Below are 24,535 nucleotides of genomic sequence, written 5' to 3'. Positions count from 1 at the left end.
CTGTGGAAACCTCATACACTGGGTTGCTCTATTTTTTTCTTTTTTATACCAACTCAACCTCTAATGCAAATTTCTATTTAGGCGGCCCTACCTTAGGCTTTTTCCTTTTTTTTCTGATAGAAGCCTAGTTAGAGTTGCCCACCTTCCATCCGTTAACTATTGATAAATCTCCAATTAAAAAATAATATTAAAAAAAAAAAAACATCCAATTTGAACATTGCAGTAGTGGGATGGCCGCTGATAAAAGCCAATCCAGAACCTCATATTAGACGTAGGACCTTATTAATCAGCCACACCCTTTTCAGAATTGCATAGTCAACCGTTTTTTTGTTCTCTCGTGTTCACATCCACCGAAATTTTAGAAGGTAACAAGTCTCCCAAAAACGAAAAGGATTTGAGGGGTTAGATCCATTCTACCCTGGTGGCTCAGAGAACGTTTCCCTATTAAAATTATCAAACTGAAAAGAATCCCGAACAAACCTGAAAGCAAAATAGCAATTATAAGAAGGAACCTCTTCCACTCATCATCATCATCAAAAAAAAAAAAAAAAAGGTCTGAAAACTCCCCGCTTCTAATCATTAATCAATCTGAAAAAAATTCCCTATCAAACCTAATAGCAAAAGCCAGTATCATAAGGAACCTCTTCCGCTATCATTTCTGAGAAGGTTAAGAACTAAAATTCCCTGCTTCAAACCATTTCTCAACCTGAAAAGAATCCCCATCAAACCTAATAAGCAAAAGCCAGAAATTATACTAAGAAACCTTGTCGACTATCATTTCTTGAGAAGGTTGAGAACAAAACATCCCCTGCTTCAAATCATTTCTTAAGGAAACAAATCAGACAATTAATGACAACTAAATAACCATGAAACAACATGTCTTGGGCATTATCACTGCTTCACTATTCAGCAAAGGAGAGCAGCCTCTTCCAGCATTGGTCACACTACCATCTTTGCAGCTTCGATTTCCAGTCGCTTACACCATGTGAAACAAGACTAGATCAATCCATCAGTATTTTGTGGCAAATTTGACGTACCCACAAATATCCAAAAAAACACCCCACTCAAAAGTCATATGAGAGACTTTACAACCCCATCCCCCAAAACCACCCAAAAAAAAAAAAACTCTTGAGCTGGACAACTACAATGTTTAGCAAAAGCTTTGTCAATTTCTTTAGAAGTTCGATCAGAATTTTGTGTCCATATTACAATATAGGATTATGAACCCAATGACCCTCTATAAAGCATTTGTGTGTGTGTGTGTGTGTGTGTGTGTGTGTAGATAATACCATCAACACCCTGTACAGAAATGCCACTGAGGCCTTACATGTGGCAGAAAAACATACAATCATCTTCTATTATCAAGGACCAATGCCCACCTTTCTGGTTCTCATATTTACCTTCACCCTACAAAAAGCAACAGCTTGTTTCCTTTTTATTCACAGTTGAGAAGCTGAGACTCTTTCTAAGGTGTAGAGTTCACTGATATCTCCTGTGGGAGAGGACTTTGCTGATCTGGATGTGAAGGGATGACAAGCTTCTGCAAAGGCTTGAGAGCTGTCGTGAGCTGTGCAAATGAAGGGCGCAAGTTCGGATCACTGCAAAAAAGCATGGTTCGAAAAGCATAAAAACTCAAATCAATTGAACTAACCATTTTTCTATTTACTCAACTAAATGGGGTTAGCTACAGAGATTCTGTTTCCCACCCCTAAAAGGAATGTCAGTGGTTAACCCAAAGCTAATCATATCCTTTCCCACCACTTCTTCCCAACTACTATTCAGCAGGAAAAAATAAGTCTGAAAAGTCAAGTGAGCAAATTAAACTTTGAAAAACAATCCACAGTTTTCTGGCAAATAGCCCTCCTATTGTTTTTGGTAATCATACCTGACTCCCTCAGTTTTCACCAGTACAGGTGTTTTAAACCCTAACCCTAGCCCGCCCACTCCCCCTCCCCCTCCCCCTCCCCCGCCCCCTGGTTTTAAATTCCAAACAACCCCCTCCCCCAACCCCAAAAAAGGAAAAAAAAGAAAAAAAAGTTGATGTCAATAAAAAGTAGGCAAGTGATGACTTCCAGAAACTCTTTTGGGGGTTCATGCCCTTCTGTAATACATTATCAGGCAGGTCCTCCTAAGAATAACCTGCCTAGAAAATAGGCATATTTCTCCAGATAATGTTCTATTACATGGGCTGAAGTCATTCAGGAGTAAAAAGTGTTAGAAAGTCAAATAACTATTCTCAACTACTGGCAAACTAAGGAACGGGGTGTATATGTATATTGATGAGCAAAAACTAGAGTAAGGAAGAATTGCAAAATAAGAGCAGGGCATGTCTAATAGTCAGGACCACCAAGGGTTCAAGTATAATTCATTCCTGTAATTTCCCACCACTCAATAGAAAAAATTCAGTTTGATGAAGCAACTAATCTCTGAGCCTGGGCATCGGATATAATATTCATGTGCACAAATTCATCTCTCAACTTACGTCTGCCAGCATTCCCAAATTATTCTTGCAACCAAGGGATCAACTTCCTTTGGAATGTCAAGTCTGCGATTCTGAAATCCCACTGCACCTACCACCTGCATTGGGTTCATTCCACTCCATGGCATTCTCAATGTAGCAAGCTCCCACAGAATGATTCCAAAGCTATAGACATCACACCTGTACAAAGTCCAAAAGCAATACAGATAAAGATTTAGGTCATACAAACTCCCGAACACACAAAAGGTTGGACAAATCACACATACAGATGGAAAAGGTCAAGCAGGGCAAGGCAACCAATTAACACGTCATGGTCAAGTTTGGTCTATAAATATCAGGAGTCCAAAGCTATAGACATCACACCTGTACAAATCCCAGTATTTTTTTTATTTTCTTTCAAGTATTAAAGGCAGTTTAGTCATGTTGGCTCACTGCCTGCAGGGGGGGGGGTTGGGTTGAATAAAGTTACTGTTACATTTCATGTCTTACAGAGCCAGTATAAGTGGGAGAGTGTAAAAAAAAATCCTCATGTTTCTACATTTTTTCCTGTTTGCTTAGAACTACTTTAAGAGGCACCCCCCCCCCCCAAAAAACAAAAAAAAAAACCCCCAAATTGTCAGTGAGATTTTAATTTAAACCAGGGTCTGCAGGAGCCGTTATAATAGAAGTGAGATTTTTTTAACAGGTCCTAGTTTTCTCAGGATTACTCATGTTATCATCCATGGCCAAATAAGTGCAAATTGTTGTTGCGGTTGACACAATCAAGGATAAACTGCCCTCCAATTCACTTGGAATAAGAATTACAGGCTGCTGGTTCTCTTATTTAATCAAATTTTTTAGTATCAGATTGACCAAATCCAATTACCCCTGGAATTTCATAGTGAGAAGATTGATTTTTCTCAGCCGATCCCATAATTTCGTCTGGAATTGCTATGTTTCATGTTAGTTTCTTCCATGTTCAATACACAGGGTGTCTGGATTTTCAACCCTGTTACTATAGCTCAACTTCTATTTCTGCAAGTTCCTTATTTTCTTCAGTATTTTTCACTTTCAAACAATCTTCTTTCTACCTAGCAAAAGCAACCATACATTTCATATAGATTCCTTTTGAAGCCCTGAAACCCATGGAATTTGGATATCTTGACTTTTTTACCATGAATTCTCTGGAGATAGTAAACAACCCTACCCAGGGCTCAGATCTGCCCAATGCATCTCATGCTAGATGTCCTGCCTCCTCTGAGTGATTCTATCCATACCACATTGGTCTCCAACTTATATTCCTTCTTCAGTCAGTCCATTGAGACTCAACCAAGGCCTAGGCCCAAAAGTTTCACTACTTGGTTCTCCATTGAGAGCAGAGTGCAACCATCAACCCATGGAGCAATACCTTCCATTGTGCCTGTCCAAATGTTTCCCACATTTATCATCTACTCAATTTCAGGCTCCATCTATCCAATCAATAGTGTTTTCCCTAAACAAGGCCAGCGACCTCCACCTGTCACTTGGAACCACCACCAGCAAGTCGTCTTCTTTTCCGCTTGCCTCACTATATTGATCTCTTTACCATTCTTCCCTCATTCACGCATGCATCTGTTCATCGAAGATTTCGCTGTTTTACAGCACATTTTTCATATCATTTTGATAATAATTCCTGGCATATGTTTCCCATTTTCAATTAAAAGCAGTTACATCCGCATCACCCCAAAGGTCCTCCAACAAATGTTGATTCTAGAATGGACCTCTTGATAAATGGGTTCTTTATAATTCAATGCTGTGGTAAATTTGCTATATAACACGAAAAATTGATAAGTTACAAATAAACCTAATGGTTTCTTTCTTCACATTTTGGTACCATAGAGAGAATTATTTATCATTTCTGGTTTCTCTCTCCACATCGTTGACGTGCTTCTTCACATAAATTCAAGAACAATTAATTCTTTGTTTTGGTTATTTTCCCCCCCCTAAAAGAAATAAAAAAGAGAGGAGCAACCACAGCTGGCCGCTTATTATAACAATGAATAAATTAATCTATCACCTGCTTCTAATAGAACTGAACAAATTAATAATATAGTCAGGGAACTGGCGAAGAACTACAAAGATTGCCATGCCAAGTAAAGCAATGAGCACTGCACCACTACAAGACTATAAATACAAAACATTACAGCAAATCTAGAAAAGTTAAGATTGTTCATCTTACTTCTCATTGGAGGGTTCATTGCGGAGGACTTCAGGCGCCATCCACTCCGGCTGTTCCAGAGAATTTAATCAGAAAGAGAAATGCACCTAGATGAACTTTTAACCTCCAAGCATAAATGGGAACATATATCTGCAAGTGGTTTTGTGATTCTCACCGTTCCAGCAGTGGACTTGGAAGACAAAAATGTATGATGCTTCAATCGTGACAGTCCAAAATCACACACCTTCATGTTTCAGAACTCAGAGTTAGCATAAATGCACAGAGAAGAGAGAAATTCTGAGTTACAAAAATGCCTAATGACAGACTAGGGGGGTGCAGAGAGGGATTCTGTAGGTGGTTGCCACCAAAGTAGACCATTTCTTGTCCTTCAGTGGGCATGCAAGCATGCATCGCCAGCATCAATTAGTTAGCTGGTCTAAGTGTTTAAGTTAAAATTAAGGTCTTAGTTCACTTTCAAATAGAAGAAGATTCCACTGTCACAGGTAGTTAAAGGCCCAAGAAAGATAACTCTGACAACTAAACAGAAATGTTCAATTAACCATTACAAACATTCATACCTTGACATTCCAATTCTTGTCAACCAATAAATTTGGTGATTTCAGATCACGATGAACAACGGTTGGTGTGCTAGCGTGCAAGCAATTCATACCTTTGGCCTGATGTACAAAAAGATACCTTGAATCTGGTAAGAAAATAAAATATGGATAAAGATGCAAAGGCACTGGTTAAATTAAATAACTGACAATTCATACCACATCAAGGGCCATTTTTATTCTGCGCTTTTCATCGATTTGACAATTAGGACGATGAAGAATTCGGTATAAGCTGCCCCTGGAAGATCAAAAGTAATAAGTCAAGCAATTGCAGAAAACAGTTTGGCAAGCTAATATAAAGCTCTCATGCATAAAATTTAGCATGACAATGAATAGGTTCCAGGGGATGGAACAGTTCTCCACCAATTTGGAAAATAATGCAACTTTGGCCCAGGAATTTGTCTCCATGTTGACCTTATCCTTTTAGCTAGAGAAAAGAAATTTCAAAGTCATATCATTTGCTACAATAAACATAGGTTTTGGATGGTAAATGCATCCCAAATCTGTAAGCTGGGATTGAGTTGTCACTCTTAGTTAAGAGGCTGCATAACTCCTAGCACAGTTGTTATAATTACATGGAACCCTCGTAAAGAGAAGATAGAACGGGGAGCTTCATAGATGCACCCTCCTGGGACCTTGCCAAAGCAGGTCCTGCACCAAGTTTCGGCCCAATGTCTTTCACCACACCTGTCAAATGCCAAGTTTGCCTTCGAGGCTCACTCATTTAGGGCAAATGGAAGGGGACCTGCTAATCCCACATGGCAGATATTAGCGCCATCAAGGCAATCTAGACTTGATAGCCCATGAAGTAAACATTCAGCCACTTTTAAGCCATAACAGTTGTAACTACAAAACTACAAAGTCCCAAGATGGCCTTAATAATGTTGTAAATGAATACCATACAGATTTCCATAAGCTGTAAGAAGACGATGATTGCAACTGCAAGCCAGACAGGTATAAATGAAGGTGACCTACTCTACCTTGGAAGAAACTCAGTGACAATAGAGAGGTTGGGAGGGCGGGTGACAGCACCCATGAAGAGAACAACATTTGGATGACGCAACCTGCGCATAATTCGCACCTGATATTTAAATACAAACGGAAATCCTTATTAGGTGTCGATAAAAAACAAGCATAATCTTTCATAAATCTTGTTCACTAGAAGGCATCCTTAGAAACAGATTTGCCACTTACCTCACTTCTGAACTCCTGCAAAGCATCACCTGAGAAATCCTGATCCAGAAACTTTTTCACGGCTACCTCCTGTGTTTCAACGAACAACGGCAAGCCAGAAGTTAGAATAATCCTTTCCTTTGATCAGGTAAGAGGAATATTCTAGTAATTAATTTTTAAGAAAAAGACCTTATGAAAGTCAACAGTTTTAAAGACGATCAAATTTATCAAAGTACTTCCCAATGTCAGAGAGTAATAGCATTGCCCTCCATTAAACTCCGAGTCCAAATACAAAGACTCTGATTCTTTATTTCCACCTCAAATTCAAATCAACATATCATTTATTGGGCGACTTCATGCACATAAGACCTACATGAGATGTATATGGAGAAACCTCCAGAGTATGTTGCTCAAGGGGAGAATTCTCACCGAGTCTATAAGCTACACAAGGTAATTTATGGTTTAAAACAATCACCTAGTAATGTACAACTAGAATCACAAGTGATCTTAATCCCAGGCAAGATCTGAAATTCTAGCTGAATAGAGAAGATGTCCTCCAATAGGCTTGGTTCTAGCTCTCAAACACTCTCTCGCAACAAACAAATAAAAGAAAAATAAGAAAAGAAAAAGAATTCGATGGAGGGTTGAGAAGGGGGAAGAAGAGCTAGTAAATGGGCATCTGACCCCTCAAGTTTAGGCATCTCACCCAACTGCATCCCACAGCACAAAAGCATAAGCCATTTTTTTTTTTTCATTAATAAATTTGTGTTCAATGCTGTAGTCCCTTACAAACTTATATAAAAGACTCAAAACTGACTCAAACACTATAAAGAAAAGGCCTAACCCAATTTTTAACTAATTGGTAAACCTAAACTGACTAGAAAACTAAAATAACAAAGGAAATAGACTCAAAGCAGGACCCTAACTAAACTAAGGAATTAAATCCCGTTTTTCTACTTTCTACCCATATTTTAGACCCATTAAAGTGGTCCATTACAAAGAAAACCCATGGAAACAAAGGCCCAACACATACATAACGCAACCCAAGGCTTATTTGCAATAAAATAAGCCCATTAAGTGACTTATCTGTATCAATTCGCCCTCTCTTAGGAAAAATTCGTCCTCGAACTTTGAGTGTGAGGGTAATTATAGCATGGTGCACATCCGTCTTCAAGCCGTAGAAAAATTCAGATAGCTATTTGATAATAAGGATGTAGTCTAGAATGTGAGGAGCTCGATCTTTAAGATACTTTAATGGAATGACGAACTCTACATGCTCCAATAGAGGGGCCTTAGAGATAGGGAGGGAAGAAGTCCCTGAGATGGGTCTCAGAGTTGTAGGGGAGAGGAGGGGATCACACAATTAGACATTGCACAAATCCAACTAAGGAGGAAGAAATCGCATAAGGGGGGGAGAATCACACACAGCCCTAAGGCTCTCAAACATTAACTCAATTCATCATTCTTCAAATCTGTCCAATTAAAGTACATTAACTCCTCTATATAAAGAGGGTAGACTAGCAGTCATAACCTAACCGGGACTTAGACTTCAAGTAGGACTAGACTACAACTCCAACATGGAGTAGGCAACTAACTAGTCATTCACTAATAGGAAAACCTAAATTGACTAAAAACTGAAATAACAAAGGAAATAGACTCAAACAGGACTCTAACTAAGCTAATGAATTAAATCCCATTTTCCTACTTTCTACCATATTTTAGGTCTATTACAAAGAAAACCCATGGGATCAAAGGGCCAGCACATATATAACCCAACCCAAGGCTCATTTACAATAAAATAAGCCCATTAAGTGACTTATCTACATCATGCTCAATTTCAAGGTCTTCATATGTATCCATGGGGTCGTCTTCTAGCACGTCCTTTACTTGCTCTTCTTTGATCATAGGCTCTTCAACTCCTTTGTCCTTGTTGTTCACAGTCTCTTCAACAAGGTCGTCAGCCATTACTTCAATCCTATTCCCTTTAGGATCTTCCTCTTGGCTATTCACTAGCATCACAATTGTTGGAATTTCTTCAACATTAACCTCAAATTTTGACTCTGGTTCATTAGTCAGAGGTGTCTTCTCTTGTTGATCTTTTGTAATGCGTTGTGCAATAGAGGCTGATGATTCCTTTATGCTCTTGTCAAATGTGGGTGGCTTTTGAAAATCTGATGGAGAGAAATACATTCTTCTTTCATGCTTAGATAGGTACAGGCCTGCCAACTTGTACTCCATCTCGTCCCAAGTTCTAGGCTCACGATCTTGAGCTTGAAGTTGCCTTTCACGGATTCTCTATTGTATTTGAACACAATCACTCATCTGGGAACAAACGTATTGAAGTCGTGCCTCTGTCAGGTTGAAGGAATCAAAGTAGACGTACAATTCTTTTATCCATTCAAGGAAGATATATGAAGAAAGTTTCTCACAAAATTCATGTGGCTCCATCTTTGGTCTTGCTAGGCTCGTAGGCTGAGCATTAGATTGGGTAACAGTAGTCTCCTTCAACTCTTCAAATTTTTAGACCATAGTGTCCATCCTTGTGTACAGCCGTTGGAGGGATTTCATCACATCCTCCAGTGAGTATTGGTGTAGAACTAGAATCACAAGTGATCCTAATCTCAAGCAGGATCTGAAATTCTGGATGAATAGAGAATATGTTCTCTAATAGACTTGGTTCTAGCTCTCAAACACTCCCTCATAGCAAACAAATAAAAGAAAAATAAGAAAAGAAAAAGAATTCGATGGAGGGTTGAGAAGGGGGAAGAAGAACTAGTGAATGGGCATCTCACCCCTCAGGTTTAGGCATCTCACCCAACTGCATCCCACAGCACAACAGCATAAGCCATCTTTTATTTTTCCATTAATAAATTCGTGCTCAATGATGTAGCCCCTTACAAACTTATATAGAAGACTCGAAACTGACTCAAACACTAAGAAGGAAAGACCTAACCCAATCCTTAACTTATTGGAAAACCTAAACTGACTCGAAAATTGAAATAACAATGGAAATAGACTCAAAACAGGACTCTAACTAAACTAATGAATTAAATCTTGTTTTTCTACTTTCTACCAATTTTTAGGCCCATTAAGTGGCCCATTACAAAGAAAACTCATGGGATCAAAGGCCCAACACATACATAACCCAACCCAACCCAAGGCTTATTTGCAATAAAATAAGCTCATTAAGTGACTTATTTGCATCACCTAGAGCCTAGTTCGATAAGTTCATTTCAATTGTTAGTTGGTGCAGATTCACACAATGTTATTCAGATCACTCTGTTTTTGTTCGGCAATGGGACTCTAAAGTGGTAGTTTTGGTTATGTATAACGATGACATTATCACATCTAGGGATGATCCATCTAGGATTATACACGTCAAATCTTGTCTCCATCAGCATTTTCAAATGAAAGACTTGAGCGCTCTCAAGTATTTTCTTAGTATTGAAGTACAATGGAGTATAAGACTGTCATGCTTACTTCTAAACCAATTGATCGTCCTACAGATCCACACAAGAAGTTTGAAGCAAGTGATGGTGAGGAATTTGAGGACAAGCACCAGTACAGGAGATTAGTTGGGAAACACATTTATCTGATTGTTACTAGAGCTGATATATCCTTTGTTGTTGGTGTTATCGGCCAATTTATGCAATCACCTAAGAAGACTCACCAAGAGGCAGCATATCGTATCTTAAGACATCTGAAGGGCAAGGAAAGGGACTTATCGATCTAGTTAGATATTTTTACGTAAACTAGGCTGGTTCTGATAGCGATAGGAGATATACCACAAGCTAGTGCGCATTTATGGGTGGCAACCTTGTCACATGGAGGAGAACGATTGCAATAAGCAAATGATTGTGACTAGATTCAGTGTTGAGGCTAAGTATAGGGCTATGGCTCATACGTCATATTGCCGTCGAATTGAAGTGGTTGAAATCACTACTACAAGAGTTGGGTTTTTTGATTACTAAACTTATGAAGATGTTTTATGATAACCAAGTCGATATCTACATTGTCAGGAACCCAGGGTTTAATGAAAGTACTAGACACCATTAAAGTCGATTGTCATTTTTTACGGAATGCCATTATGCGAAAGTTGGTTGTTACTCCATTTGCTTCCTCAGTAGACCAGGCTTGGTGATGTGTTTACCAAGCCTTTGTTTGGTCCTACTTTCCAGAAAGATTATTCCAAGTTGGAAATGAGTAGTCTATATGCTTTAGCTTGAGGGGGGTGTTAAGTTGTGTACATGCTGCAAGGGTATTCTTGTCAGATCCCCTATGGTATTCTGTTATTGATTGATCACAATAGGGGAAGTGTCCCTATCATGATGTAGTTGTTATTCTTTAGTTTCCTTGTTACGATATAATTGGTCTTAGTCTTGTACAAGGTGTACTCTTGGTAGGAGTCCTACTAAGGCATCGTTTGATAACGTTCCTACAAACGTGTTTCTGCGTCTTTCTGTGCCGAGAAACAAAAAAACGGCCTTAAAAGCGTTTGATAAATCCATTTCATTCCACCTGGTTTTACAAACGTAAATAGGAATTTATGGCAATATATGATACAAGAAACGTGAATGGCGAAACCTGTTATACTTGTTTCGCTGTTTTTAGAAACAAGTTGAAGCCAAAATATTGGGGAAAGGCCTGATAAAAAATTGATCAAAAGGCAACTCGTTTATCAAAAACCAAAAAATCCTTGAAGGTAGTCCTTAACGCCATTGTCTGTGTTGTAGATCTCAGTGCGGACAATCCGAGAACAAGTTTATCAAACAGCAAAAATTCCGTTTTAGTACCCAGAAACGTGAAAAATCGTTTCTTCTGTTTCAGACACAGAAACAGCAGAAACGTCATCTAACGATGCCTAAGAGTCTAACTGTTTTGCTATTATAAATAAATCAGTGGCAAACCACGATAGACACACTGAACCTATCGTGGGTTTAGATTTCTCATCTTCTTCCATTGATCTCTCTCCATCTTCTCTTCTCCTCTTCTCTCTTTCAAGTACTGTGTGGACTGGTTATTAGTTTTGTTACACAAATATTCTGTTAAGCCTCAAAAGGGTGCGTCCATTTGATAGAGGATGTTGCAAACATCTCACAAGTCAAGAAATGGTTAACAATGAGTTTAAAGTTTCATAAAGTTACAAGAATACCATCCAACTGTAATGGAACCTAGTAGTATTCCTAATAGTTTTTCAGTTTCAACTCAAGTTCAAGACATATCCATTTCTCGTTTTGAGTAGAAACTTTACCAGAGTCCTAAAAGGTAGGTATAGAGTCCTCTCTATCACATGGCCGCACATCATATTTGACACAAGGCAAATAGGTTACTAAGATATGGTTCACAAACCCATTTAACGATACCCTTTTTGTTTCCACATCTTCCACTAGAGACAAAACTGGTTTTCTTTTTTCCTCTGAAAGATAGTAAGGAATAACTAAATAAGTATCAATAAGTAAGAACCTTAGGACAGAATGGAAAAACCCAACAAAGGAGGTGATTCAAAAGAAAAAAAGAACACAATCAAAGAGGTGCAGCTAAAAAAGAAAAACTAAGGTAGGGGTCACAAAATTTTGAGTGGCAGTTTCCAACCAGTTCTGGACAAACCTGTTAAAACCTGGTCCGGATAAGAATATCTCATCCAAACAGACTTCAACAAAAATAATTTGACCAAATTGAAAACTGGGTCAGGTCCACTTAGGAAATTCAGCCAACTTTATCTAATTTATCTGAATTTGAGATAATAAAATACAAAATATATATATATATATGTATGTACGTACATACATACATACATATGCGTACATAAATACATATGTATGTACGTACATACATACATATGTACGTACATACATACGTATATATATAGGGACAGGTATGCTAGAGCATTACCTAGGAATAAGGCATGCTAGCATCTATTGGCCATTAGATTAGATAGATCAGATCTATGCCATTGATTAAAGATAGTGTGTATTGTATCTATCTATGCTGCTCTTGCAACACCTTTCCTTCCCCTTCTTCTTCCTCTCCGTCTTTGTCTCTAGCGCTATCCTCCCTTACCCTGTCTACCTCCGGCTCCAGCTCTGACTCCGGTTCTGGTTCCCTCTACCCCTCACTCCTCTTTCCTTCCACCTACGTCTTCCTGCGTCTCCCTCAACCTCGCCCCCCTCCGGCTCCAGCTCTGGCTCTGGCTCTAACGCTCTACAATCTCTCAAAATCCATCTTTTGAAAAGGATTTTTGACCCTTTGAATGGAATTATCTGAAAATCTTTGGACTGCTTGAACCCAATTCAATATCAACTCATGTTTTCCTTCAAATATAATATGATCAAGAAGCTTGGTGAGCAGAAAGATTTTCCCCATGAAATATTTATGTAACAGCAGGCCAATCATAAACACGAGACAACCATAACTCCTCTTTTTTTTTTTTTTCCTTTCTTTTCTGTTTGTCTATTTTGAATTTTGGGAAAAGTTTCAGATGGATAATTCCCTGCCTTCCTTCGTCTGCCAGTGCAACGAATTCCGTCTGACCCCTTCACCCCCCATCTTTCAACTTACATCAAATTTATAGATTTTGTCATTGGTGATTCTTCGTTTCTATCATTCCCGTTGATTCTGGCGTATTCTCTTTGTAAGAGTAGAGGAAGATTAGAATTTGAAGCCTCTCTATCGCCAGCGACGGGCGACCTTCGCGTCTCCTTCTTCCTCTCCCGCTCCCACCCCTAATCCATTGTTCACCCCAACCTTCTCCCCTCCAAATTTACTGAGCAGCGACCAGAGAGACCTGCGAGCAGCGAGCTGCGACCTTGACCAACGACCGTCGAAGGTGGAGAACATGGAATGTCATCGGCCATGGTGTCAGTCTACGCTACAGACTTGGCGATTTGGCAAGCCACGGCGATGAGTTTGTCTTATTCGTTTTCAGCCATTGAGGTTCGATCCGACACAATACTCGATTAAGCCACTGACATCCCTGAGATCAAGTGGAAAACAATCTTCTACAGCAGATTCGAATTCGAAAATGGAACCGAAGAGAAGAAGAAAAAGAGGATCTACGGAGGAGATATGCCAATAGCAATGGAGAGGGAGACAACATATAGTGAGTGGTCAAAAAAAGGGCTTCTTCCCCTTCGAGGGAGAGAAGGAAGAACGGGAACGTGGTTTTTTGTGTTAATATATGATGGAATTCCGAGTTTTGATATTCCTTTCCCTAGTGATCGTGGTGAGAGAGAGAGAGAGAGAGAGAGAGAGCCATTGAAAAGCAAAATAAGAGGTCTGATACTCGAGCAGTCGAGCAACAGCAGCACAGCACAGTTGCAGGGGCTGGGAGAGAGAAAGAGGGGGAGAGAAAAGGTGTAGCAACGGTGGAGTAATGCAGGAGTAGATTACAAATAACTAATTCTGCAGTTTATAACCCCAAACAATACAAATAGGAGCAAGAAACAAAGAAATAATACCATCAAATAAACCCCCCCAGGATACAATACCCATATAGGAGCAAAACCAGCCCAAAACCCAACCCGTAGGAGAAAGAAAGACCTTCTATAGAGCTGGAGAGAGAAAGGTGCGGCCAGGTCTGTGGGAGTCCGATTGAGCTGCACTTCTTGGTGTAGATAGTCCCTAAGGAGAGTACAAAAACCCCCAAATATGAAGGGCTTCTGACGGCTGGTTATGGAGTTATGTGCTTTCTTGATTTTCAGACCTAAGAGAGAGAATGTGAAGAATTCTGTAGGAACAGCAACTTGTCTGCTTCAAATAACCTTCAAAAGAGGATCGATTGATCTTCTTAGAGTATAGAACCCGTCCTCTAAAGGATCTGCAAATCAGATCTCAAACTTGGGTAGCAATGAGGGTCGATTGGCTTCAAGAAAAAGAACTCTTTGGCTGGCTGATTCTGTTTTTGCATGCTTTAACAAGTCTGAACTTCTAATAACAATAAACAGAAAATAAAAATAGAAAAAGAAGAATCGATGGAGGGTTGAGAAGGGTGAAAGAGAATAAAAGAATGTTTATCTCACCCCTCAGGTTTTGGGTATCACACCCCTCAAGGTTTAGGCATCTCACCTCTCAATAACAGCTTTTAGCTAAAGAGTAATCACTCAATAATTCATTCATTCCAATCTGAAATTATAAGTACATAGGCTCCTCTATTTATAGAGGGCAGAATAGCAATCAAACTACTACTAGGAGCTAGTTTCCCAATAGGATTAGATACTCCTACTACAACTAGGAGCTAGTTTCCCAATAGGACTAGACACTCCTACTACAACTAGGAATTCAAAATAGGACTAGGACTTGACTTTATGACTCCAACATGCAGTAGGACTAACTAACTAATAGTCCATATAGGACTTTACAACCAACCAATGGCCTAAAGGGCCTTTATTGAATTAAATAGCAACTAACTAAACTAATGAATCAAATCCCATTTTTCTACCTTCTACCCATATTTTAGGCCCATTAAAGTGGTTCATTTCAAAGAAAACCCATGGGATCAAAGGCCCAACACATATATAACACAACCCAAGGTTTATTTGCAATAAAATAAGCCCAAGTGACTTTTCTACATCAACTCACCCTCTCTTAGAAAAAATTTGTGCTCGAATTTTGTAGAGTGTGAGGTTGATTATATCATGGTGTACGTCCCTCTTCAAGTCGAAGAAAAATTCAGGTAGCTCTTTGATAATAAAGATGTAGTCTAAAATGTGAGGAGCTCGATCTTCAAGATACTTTATTGGGATGACAAACTCCACATGCTCAACTTCAACATCTTCGGACGTATCCATAGGGTCATCTACATATGCACCTTTGATCTATTCTAACTTCAATGTAACATACTAACATAAAACTCTTTTGGTTCATCTACCTAGTGGTTGGTTCAAACATAACTTCATTCTTGAACTCCTTAGGATCTTCCTCTTGGCTGTTCACAATCATCACAGTTGTTGTAGTGTCAAGTTCCCTAGTCTCAACCTCATTGTCCATTGTGGCAACCTTATTGCTTTCGACTTCTCCCACATGAGTCTCGTTGATGGGAACATCAATGACTAGTTCTTCCTCAACAATAGAAATGGCTGGAAAATTTTTAACACTAACCTCAACTTTTGACTCTAGTTCATTGGTCAGAGGTGTCTTCTCTTGTTGCTCCTTCGCGATAAAGGCTGATGATTCCTTCATGCTATTGTCAAGTGTGGGTGGCTTTTGGACATCTGGTGGAAAGAAGTACATGTTTCGTTCATGCTCAGATAGGTACATGCCTGCCAACTCATACTGCATCTTGTCCCACGTTCTAGGTTTATATTCTTGAGCTTGAAGTTGCCTTTCACGGACTCTCCATTGCATTCGAACACAATCACTCATCTGGGAACATGCATATTGGCATTTTTGTGTCTCCGTTAAGTTGTAGTTGTCAAAGTACATGTCCAATTCACGCATCCATTCAAGGAATTCCCCATGAAAATAATGTGGTTGATCACTAGATTAGGCAGCAGTAGATGTATTCTGATGGGAATCCTGTGGAGGGAAGAGCCTTCTTTGGAAATATACAAGGAGGTATTGTGTCACTAACTCATACTTCATCTGTTCCCACGTCCTAGGCTCATGTCCTCGTTCGGAGTCATTTTTCATGGACTCTTCACCAATTTCTAGCATGGCCAATCAATCGAAAGCAAACAACTTGAAGCTTTCGTGTCTCTGTCAAGTTATAGTAGTCAAAATATTCCTCCAGAAAATCTAACCAATCAATGATGTAAAATGTATCCCTTTGTCTAGCGAAGTAACGAACTGATGGAACCCTCTTCGGTTAAGCACTGATAGATTGTTTGGAGCTTTCTTCAACCGTAGCTCTGATACCACTTAATGCAGGAGTAGATTACAAGTAACTAATTCCGTAGTTTATAACCCCAAACAATACAAATAGGAGCAAGAAACAAAAAAATAATACCATCCAATAAACCCCCAAGGATACAATGATGTAGATGCACATAATGGAAGGAAATATGAGAGGAAGATGAGCCCAGCCTTAGTCCACCTGAGTGGCTAGGGTCTAGCCAAGAAGCCAGCCGAACCCCTACTTGGTCCACCTGAGTGGCTAAGTACAAATAAGGGTCAATTGGGCCCATCGGCTAGGGGAATAATTAGTAGTTGTTTTTAATTAATTAGTGAGCCATTGGGCCCATCGAGTTGAGTAAGTGGTATGTCGAGTCCATATTGTCTTAGGACTCTATTTGTTTTCCACATAGGTTTATTATTCCTAGTCCAATTTTGAATTCCTAGTTGTAGTAGGAGTGTCTAATCATATTGGGAAACTAGCTCCTAGTTGAAGTAGAAATGTCTAGTCCTATTGGGAAACTAACTCCTAGTAGTAGTTTGATTGCTATTCTGCCCTCTATAAATAGAGCCTATGTACTCATAATTTCATATTTGAATAAATAATAATTGCAATCAATTGGTTAGAACAGCTGGGATAGCTGTGGATGAGAAGCCCGGGCCGAGACAGCCGCTCCTCCCCCACTTTTCCCTTTGTTTCTTCTTGTCTAAAGCTTTCTATTTTATCCTAAAGTTACTACTGTTGAAGTATACGGTTGTTGTGAGTATTCAGAAGTTCAGATCTGTCCCAGTTACAAACCAGAATTGATTCTCTCCTTAAGCCTGCGATTATTTCTCCTAGGTCAGAAAATCAAGATAGCTTGTAACTTCACAACCAGCCGTCAGAATCCTCTCAACTTTGAGGGTTTTTGTACCCTCCCTAGGGACTATCTACGCCCAAAAGTGCAGCTCAATCGAACTCCTATAGACCTGGCCGCACCTCTCTCTCTCCAGCTCTATAGCAGGTCTTTCTCTCTCCTATCGGGGTTGGGTTTTGGGCTGATTTTGCTCCTACATTGGTATTGTATCCTTGGGGGTTTATTTGATGGTTTTATTTCTTTGTTTCCTGCTCCTATTTGTATTGTTTGGAGTTATAAACCACTGGAGTAGTTTCTTGTAATCTACTCCTGCATTAAGTGGTATCAGAGCTATGGCTCAGACAGAAGAACCCCAACCCACCCTTCAAGATGTGATGAAAGCAATCCAAGCCTTGTCTACGAGGTTGGATGGACATGACCAACAGTTGGCTGACCTAAAAGAGAGTATTGCTGCCCACTATAACACCTAACCAACTGTTGCCCAAACTAATGTTCAACCTGTTGTTAATTGCATTGGTAATGTTCCCAGAAGAGTCACTATGCAACCTAGAAGGAATGTCCCAGCTCAAAATGATGAGGATGATGAGTATGACAATCAACTTTATCAACCTAACGATACGTACAATGTCAATGTAGAATTGAAAGAGTATAATGGGAGGCACGATCCCCTCTACTACCAGGACTGGATAACTTCCTTTGATGACTACTTCCGGTGGTACCGTATGCCTAAAGAAAGGAAAGTCCAATTAGTTATCACTAAGTTAACTGGTGGAGCTAAGGACTGGTGGAGGAATGAAGAGAATAGGCTGATTCGCAGTCGTCAGATGCCTCACAATTGGGAAGACTTGAAATTTAACCTTAACGATAGATTCTTACCACCCACCTACCGACGTCGGCTCTACGACATGTTGAATACTCTCAGGCAAGGTACTATGACTATAGGAGATTATATTGATCGTTTTAATGAACTGCTTTCACGAACAGGTACCCATAAAGAAGATGAAGAACTGTTCATATCTCGTTTCAAACTGGGGTTAAGGTATGATATTCGTGAGAAGCTTGGTGTGATCGAGATACCCTTCTTAAGTACTTGTTTTGACAAATCACTAGAAGCAGAGGATCTGATCAAAACAACCTCCAGAAGGTACATCCAGCCAACTGACAACAAAAAATCATATGTACCAACCAAACCCACTGGATTTCCTACCCGAGCTCCACAAGATACGCAGGATAAGGGGAAGGCTCCAATGGGAAGGGAGAGTGGATCTGTGACATACTACAGTTGTAGAAAGACTAGACATACGGCAAAATTCCGCCCTAAACGGGGACGATCCAACTTTGTCACCAGTGCCATCGAATCCAATCCGGATTTACAAATCCACAAACCTCAGGATGATGATTGGACTGCTAATGTTGCAATTGAAGGAGAGGATGAACTGGAAGATGAGCTTGCACCAGAGAATGATGATCCTCATGCTTATGCCAATGTGGTTGCAAGAATCCTAGTGTCTGAAACTAAGGGTGAAGACTGGATGAGGCACAATATCTTCTACACCTTAATGTCTAGTGGACCTCACAAAGCTCAAGTGATTGTGGACAGTGGAAGTTGTGTGAATGTGGTATCTCAGGCCTTTGTCATTGATGGAAAGCTTAAGACTGAATCCCATCCACAGTCATACAATGTATCTCTTCTAGACAACAACACCATGGTTGTAACTCAACAGTGTTCAGTCCCATTGAAGGTCTCAAATTATAAAGAAAGTGTATGGTGTGATGTCATCCCCATGGTCCTCACTGATGTACTACTTGGAATGCCTTGGTTATAAGACAACAATGTACTAGTGGGAGGTACTAAGAACCAATGCATCTTCGATCACAAACGCAAACCATTCATTCTAAACCCACTCAACATACCTCAGGTAAAAGACAAGTTAAAGGCAGCCCAACTAAGGAGACAACATGTCTTAAAGAATGTTGCTAAGACCTCTTCCAAAACAACCACTGAGCAAGAGAAGCAACCATGCAAAAAAAATTTCAGCAAGAAGAACACTGTGAACAACAAGCTATGCGTGCTGCCTCAGAGAGAATTCCTGACCATTAGTGAAGAAATCGGCCTAATCATAGTTCTTGTTACCAAGGCTGTTGAACCAGTGATAGAGGTAAAACATCCACCACAAATCAAACAATTACTTGCTAATTTTTCAGATTTGGTGCCAGAGGAATTGCCTAATAAACTACCACCGATGAGGGATATTTAGCATGCCATTGACCTTGTGCCAGGGTCAATACTCCCTAATCTGCCCACTTACCGTCTCAGTCCTACAGAGCATGCCTAGCACAAGAGACAGGTGGATGATTTATTAAAGAAATGGTTCTTGGTTGAGAGCATGAATCCATGTGCAGTACCAACCCTATTGACACCAAAGAAAGACGGATCATGGCGTATGTGCATTGACAGCCGGGCCATTAACAAAATCACGATAAAGTACAGATTTCCTATTCCTCATTTGAATGATATGCTTGACATGTTGACAGGAGCCTCCAGCTTTTCAAAGATTGATCTATGGAGTGGCTACCATCAAATTCGAATCCGTCTAGGGGATAAATGGAAAACAGCCTTCAAAACAAAAAAAGGCCTGTATGAGTGGAAGGTTATGCCTTTTGGCTTCACCAATGCACCTAGCACTATCATGAGGGTGATGACACATGTACTACAACCCTTCAACGACAAATTTCTCGTAGTGTACTTTGATGACATACTAATATACAGCAAAGCACAAAATGAACACTTAGAGCATCTGAGACGTGTCATGAGAGTACTACGGGCAGAAAAGTTGTACATCAACTTGAAGAAATGTTCCTTTACGCTGCCCAAGGTCATCTTCCTTGGTTTTATTGTGTCTTCACAAGGTATAGAAGTTGATCCGGAGAAGGTAAAAAGTGTCATTGATTCGCCTATTCCAAAGACCATGACCGAGGTTCATAACTTTCACGGTCTTGCTTCATTTTACCGACGATTCATCTAGAATTTCAACGCCGTTGTAGCCCCAATTACAGAATGCACAAAAGGGGAAAAATCTCATTTCAATGGACTCCGGTAGCCACTAAAGCTTTCAACTTGATCAAACAAAAAATGACAGAAGCACCAGTTCTTAGACTACCCAATTTTGATCTTATGTTTAAAGTGGCTACTGATGCATCCCATGTTGGGATAGGAGGAGTGCTTATGCAAGAGGGCCATCCGATTGCCTTCTATAGTGAAACGTTGAATGATGCAAAAAGAAGGTATTCTACCTATGATTTAGAACTCTATGCCGTTGTTCAAATCCTCAAGCATTGGAGGCATTACTTAATTGGCAAAGAGTTCGTGCTCTATTCAGATCATGAAGCACTCAAATACTTGCACTCACAAAAGACCATTAGTGATCAGCATGCTAAATGGATCTCATACTTGCAAGGATACGTATTTGCTCTCAAGTACAAAGCTGGGAAGGAGAATCAAGTGGCTGATGCACTTAGTTAAAAGGTGATGATGATGAACACCTTCACAGTACAAAGTGCAGGAATGGAACACATCAAAGAGGAGTACATTAGTGATGCTGATTTTTCAGAAGTATTCAACAACCTACAAGGAGGACGGGATGACAAATTTGCTATACATGATGGGTATCTTTTCAAAGGCACTCGCCTCTGCATCTCAAACATCTCTTCGAGACATCACTTGAATCGAGAGCTACATGAAGGATGAATGGGTGGACACTTTGGCAAGGACAAAACATACTCTATGATGAAAGACTTATACTTTTGGCCTCAACTCTTAAAGGATGTGCAACATGTGATACAGAGATGCCGCACTTGTCAACTTACCAAAGGAAAAAAGAAGAATACAGGATTATACACACCGCTACCCGTTCTACACACGCCTTGGCAAGACATAAGCATGGACTTTGTCCTAGGCTTAACACCTACAAGGGAAAGGTATGATTCCATATTTGTGGTAGTAGATCGTTTCTCCAATATGGCACACTTTATCCCATGCAAGAAGACTCTTGATGCAAGTCACTTGGCCAAACTCTTTTTCAAAGAGATAGTGTGCATACATGGTCTACCACAAACAATTGTTTCAGATAGGGATGTCAAGTTCATGAGCTACTTCTGGAAGACCCTATGGCTGAAAACAAATACTAAACTCAAGTTCTTCACTCCATTCCATCCTCAGACAGACGGACAGACCGAAGTGGTGAATAGAAGTCTTGGCAACTTACTTTGATGCCTAGTCCGAGACTATAAAAAGACATGACCATCTATACTGGACATTGCTGAATTCTCCTATAATAGTTTCGTCAACCGAACCACAGGTCGTACACCATTTGAGATTGTCCTTGGACTGCAGCCTCAATGACCGGTTGACTTGGTACCTTTGCCACCTCAGGCCCGTATTAGTGTGGAAGCCAATAAGTTCCTTAGACAAATCATGTAGGTACATACTGATGTTCGTCGTCGCATCGCTGTTAGCAATGACGGATACCAAGCAACTACCACTCGACATCGTCACTACGTGGAATTTCAACCTGGTGATATGGTAATGGTTCGAATTCCACCTGAGAGATTTCCTCCTGGTACAGTGCACAAGCTCCATCCTCGGAATATGGGTCCCTATAAGGTCTTGAAGCACATTGGCACTAATGCTTACATGCTAGAGCTACCCCCTACTCTGAAGATCAACAATGTCTTCAATGTAACTGATCTGACGATATATTTGGGACACCATTCTAATGATGGTGACACTGAACACACCCTCAAACTTCCTCAATTTGCAAACCCTAAAGATGATGTCATCAAAGATGTTCTCGACAGCAAGTTCACCACAGTTCGTGGGGGCAAAGGGTACTACTCCTTCCTCATCAAATGGAAAGGTCGACCACGAGAGGATTGTACTTGGATCGATGCCGATGACTTTCAACGCCTTGATATGGACCTCTATGAGCACTACATGTCCCTTACCCATTCATCGGAGTTGAATGATTCTAAGGGGGAGCTGATGTAGATGCACATTATGGAAGGAAATATGTGAGGAAGAAGAGTCCAGCCTTAGTCCACCTGAGTGGCTAGGGTCCAGCCAAGAAGCCAGCCAAACCCCTACTTGGTCCACTTGAGTGGCTAAGTACAAATAAGGGCCAATTGGGCCCATCGGCTAGGGGAATAATTAGTAGTTGTTTTTAATTAATTAGTGAGTCATTGGGCCAATCGAGTTGAGTAAGTGGTATGTCGAGTCCATATTGTCTTAGGACTCTATTTGTTTTCCACATAGGTTTATTATTCCTAGTCCAATTTTGAATTCCTAGTTGTAGTAGGAGTGTCTAGTCCTATTGGGAAACTAGCTCCTAGTTGAAGTAGAAGTGTCTAGTCCTATTGGGAAACTAGCTCCTAGTAGTAGTTTGATTGCTATTCTGTCCTCTACAAATAGAGGAGCATATGTACTCATAATTTCATATTTGAATAAAGAATAATTGCAGTCAATTGCTTAGAACAGTCGGGATAGCTATGGGTGAGAAGCCCGGGCCGAGACGGCCCTCCTCCCCCACTTTTCCCTTTGTTTCTTCTTGTTTAAAAGCTTTCTATTTTATCCTAAAGTTACTGTTGTTGAAGTATACGACTATTGTGAGCATTCAGAAGTTCAGATCTATCCAAGTTACAAACCAGAATTGATTCTCTCTCCTGAAGCCTGCGATTATTTCTCCTAGGTCAGCAAATCAAAAAAGCTTATAACTTCACAACCAGCCGTCAGAATCCTCTCAACTTTGGGGGTTTTTGTACCCTCCCTAGGGACTATCTACGTCCAAGAGTGCAGCTCAATCGGACTCCTACATACCTGACCGCACCTCTCTCTTTAGCTGTATAGCAAGTCTTTCTCTCTCCTATCAGGTTGGGTTTTGGGCTAATTTTGCTCCTGCATTGGTGTTGTATCCTTGGGGGTTTATTTGATGGTCTTATTTCTTTGTTTCCTACTCCTATTTGTATTGTTTTGGGTTATAAACTGCTGGGGTAGTTTCTTGTAATCTACTCCTGCATTATACAATACCCATATAGGAGCAAAATCAGCCCAAAACCCAACCCGATAGGAGAGAGAAAGACGTTGTATAGAACTGAAGAGAGAAAGGTGCGGCTAGGTCTGTGGGAGTCCGATTGAGTTGCACTTTTGGGTGTAGCTAGTCCCTAGGGAGAGTACAAAAACCCCCAAATATAAAGGGCTTCTGACAGCTGGTTATGGAGTCATACGCTTTCTTGATTTTCAGACCTAGGAGAGAGAATGTGAAGAATTCTGCAAGAACAGCAACTTGTCTTCTTCAGATAACCTTCAAGAGCGGATCGGTCGATCTTCTTAGAGTGTAGAACCCGTCCTCCGAAGGATCTACAGATCAGATCTCAAACTTGGGTAGCAATGAAGGTCGATTGGCTTCCAGAACAAGAACTCTTTGGCTGGCTGATTCTGATTTTGTATGCTTTAACAGGTCTGAACTTCTAATAACAATAAACAGAAAAGAAAAATCGATGTAGGGTTGAGAAGGGTGAAAGAGAATAAAGGAATGGGTATCTCACCCCTCAGGTTTTGAGTATCACACCCCTCAAAGGTTTAGGCATCTCACCTCTCAATAATAGCTTTTAGTTAAAGAGTAATCACTCAATAATTCATTCATTCCAATCTGAAATTATAAGTACATAGGCTCCTCTATTTATAGAGGGCAGAATAGCAATCAAACTACTACTAGGAACTAGTTTCCCAATAGGACTAGACACTCCTACTACAACTAGGAGCTAGTTTCCCAATAGGACTAGACACTCCTACTACAACTAGGAATTCAAAATAGGACTAGGACTTGACTTTATGACTCCAACATGCAGTAGGACTAACTAACTAATAGTCCATATAGGACTTTACAACCGACCAATGGCCTACAGGGCCTTTATTGAATTAAATAGCAACTAACTAAACTAATGAATTAAATCCCGTTTTTCTACCTTCTACCCATATTTTAGGCCCATTAAAGTGGCCCATTTCAAAGAAAACTCATGAGATCAAAGGCCCAACACATATATAACACAACCCAAGGCTTATTTGCAATAAAATAAGCCCAAGTGACTTATCTACATCATGGAGTGAGAGTTTGGATTTGTTACCTCCATCCAACGGTTATATTTAGGATGAACAAATCCTATGGCTAATATCCGGATAGCATTCTTCATTCCAATGTAACCCGCTAGCATACCTATCCCTCTCCCATATATATATATATATATAAGTTGATTCAAAATATACAGTAGGTTGATCCCAGTCAGATAGAGATGTGGACCTTTACTTTCTTTTGAAAAGGTGAGATGATAGTTTTTCTTTTCTTTTTTTTTTTTT

At 40.0% G+C, this 24,535-nt stretch overlaps 1 protein-coding gene across 3 annotated transcripts in view; it reads right to left on the bottom strand.

The window, feature by feature from the left end:
- Positions 1 to 749: 749 nt before the first annotated feature.
- LOC122084702 (serine/threonine-protein kinase EDR1-like) overlaps positions 750 to 24,535 on the bottom strand; it is a 33,748-nt gene continuing 9,962 nt past the window's right edge. The window contains exons 6-13 of one of the 3 annotated variants that reach the window (XM_042653145.1): positions 6,464 to 6,532; positions 6,250 to 6,350; positions 5,429 to 5,507; positions 5,234 to 5,332; positions 4,831 to 4,899; positions 4,677 to 4,726; positions 2,483 to 2,659; positions 750 to 1,598 (exon numbers count right to left, since the gene is read on the bottom strand). In XM_042653145.1, the coding sequence (XP_042509079.1) occupies positions 1,466 to 1,598; positions 2,483 to 2,659; positions 4,677 to 4,726; positions 4,831 to 4,899; positions 5,234 to 5,332; positions 5,429 to 5,507; positions 6,250 to 6,350; positions 6,464 to 6,532 (777 nt within the window). In that variant the 3' untranslated portion in view covers positions 750 to 1,465. Of the gene's footprint in view, positions 1,599 to 2,482; positions 2,660 to 2,778; positions 2,843 to 4,676; positions 4,727 to 4,830; positions 4,900 to 5,233; positions 5,359 to 5,428; positions 5,508 to 6,249; positions 6,351 to 6,463; positions 6,533 to 24,535 lie in introns of those variants that run through there. The other 2 variants (XM_042653153.1, XR_006141976.1) reach the window with 2 other exon arrangements.

The sequence above is a fragment of the Macadamia integrifolia genome, chromosome 1 (genome assembly GCF_013358625.1).
Source record: "Macadamia integrifolia cultivar HAES 741 chromosome 1, SCU_Mint_v3, whole genome shotgun sequence".
Classification (NCBI taxonomy): domain Eukaryota; kingdom Viridiplantae; phylum Streptophyta; class Magnoliopsida; order Proteales; family Proteaceae; genus Macadamia; species Macadamia integrifolia.
The sequence above is the reverse complement of the archived record's forward strand: the minus strand, read 5'-3'. Positions and strand labels throughout refer to the sequence as shown.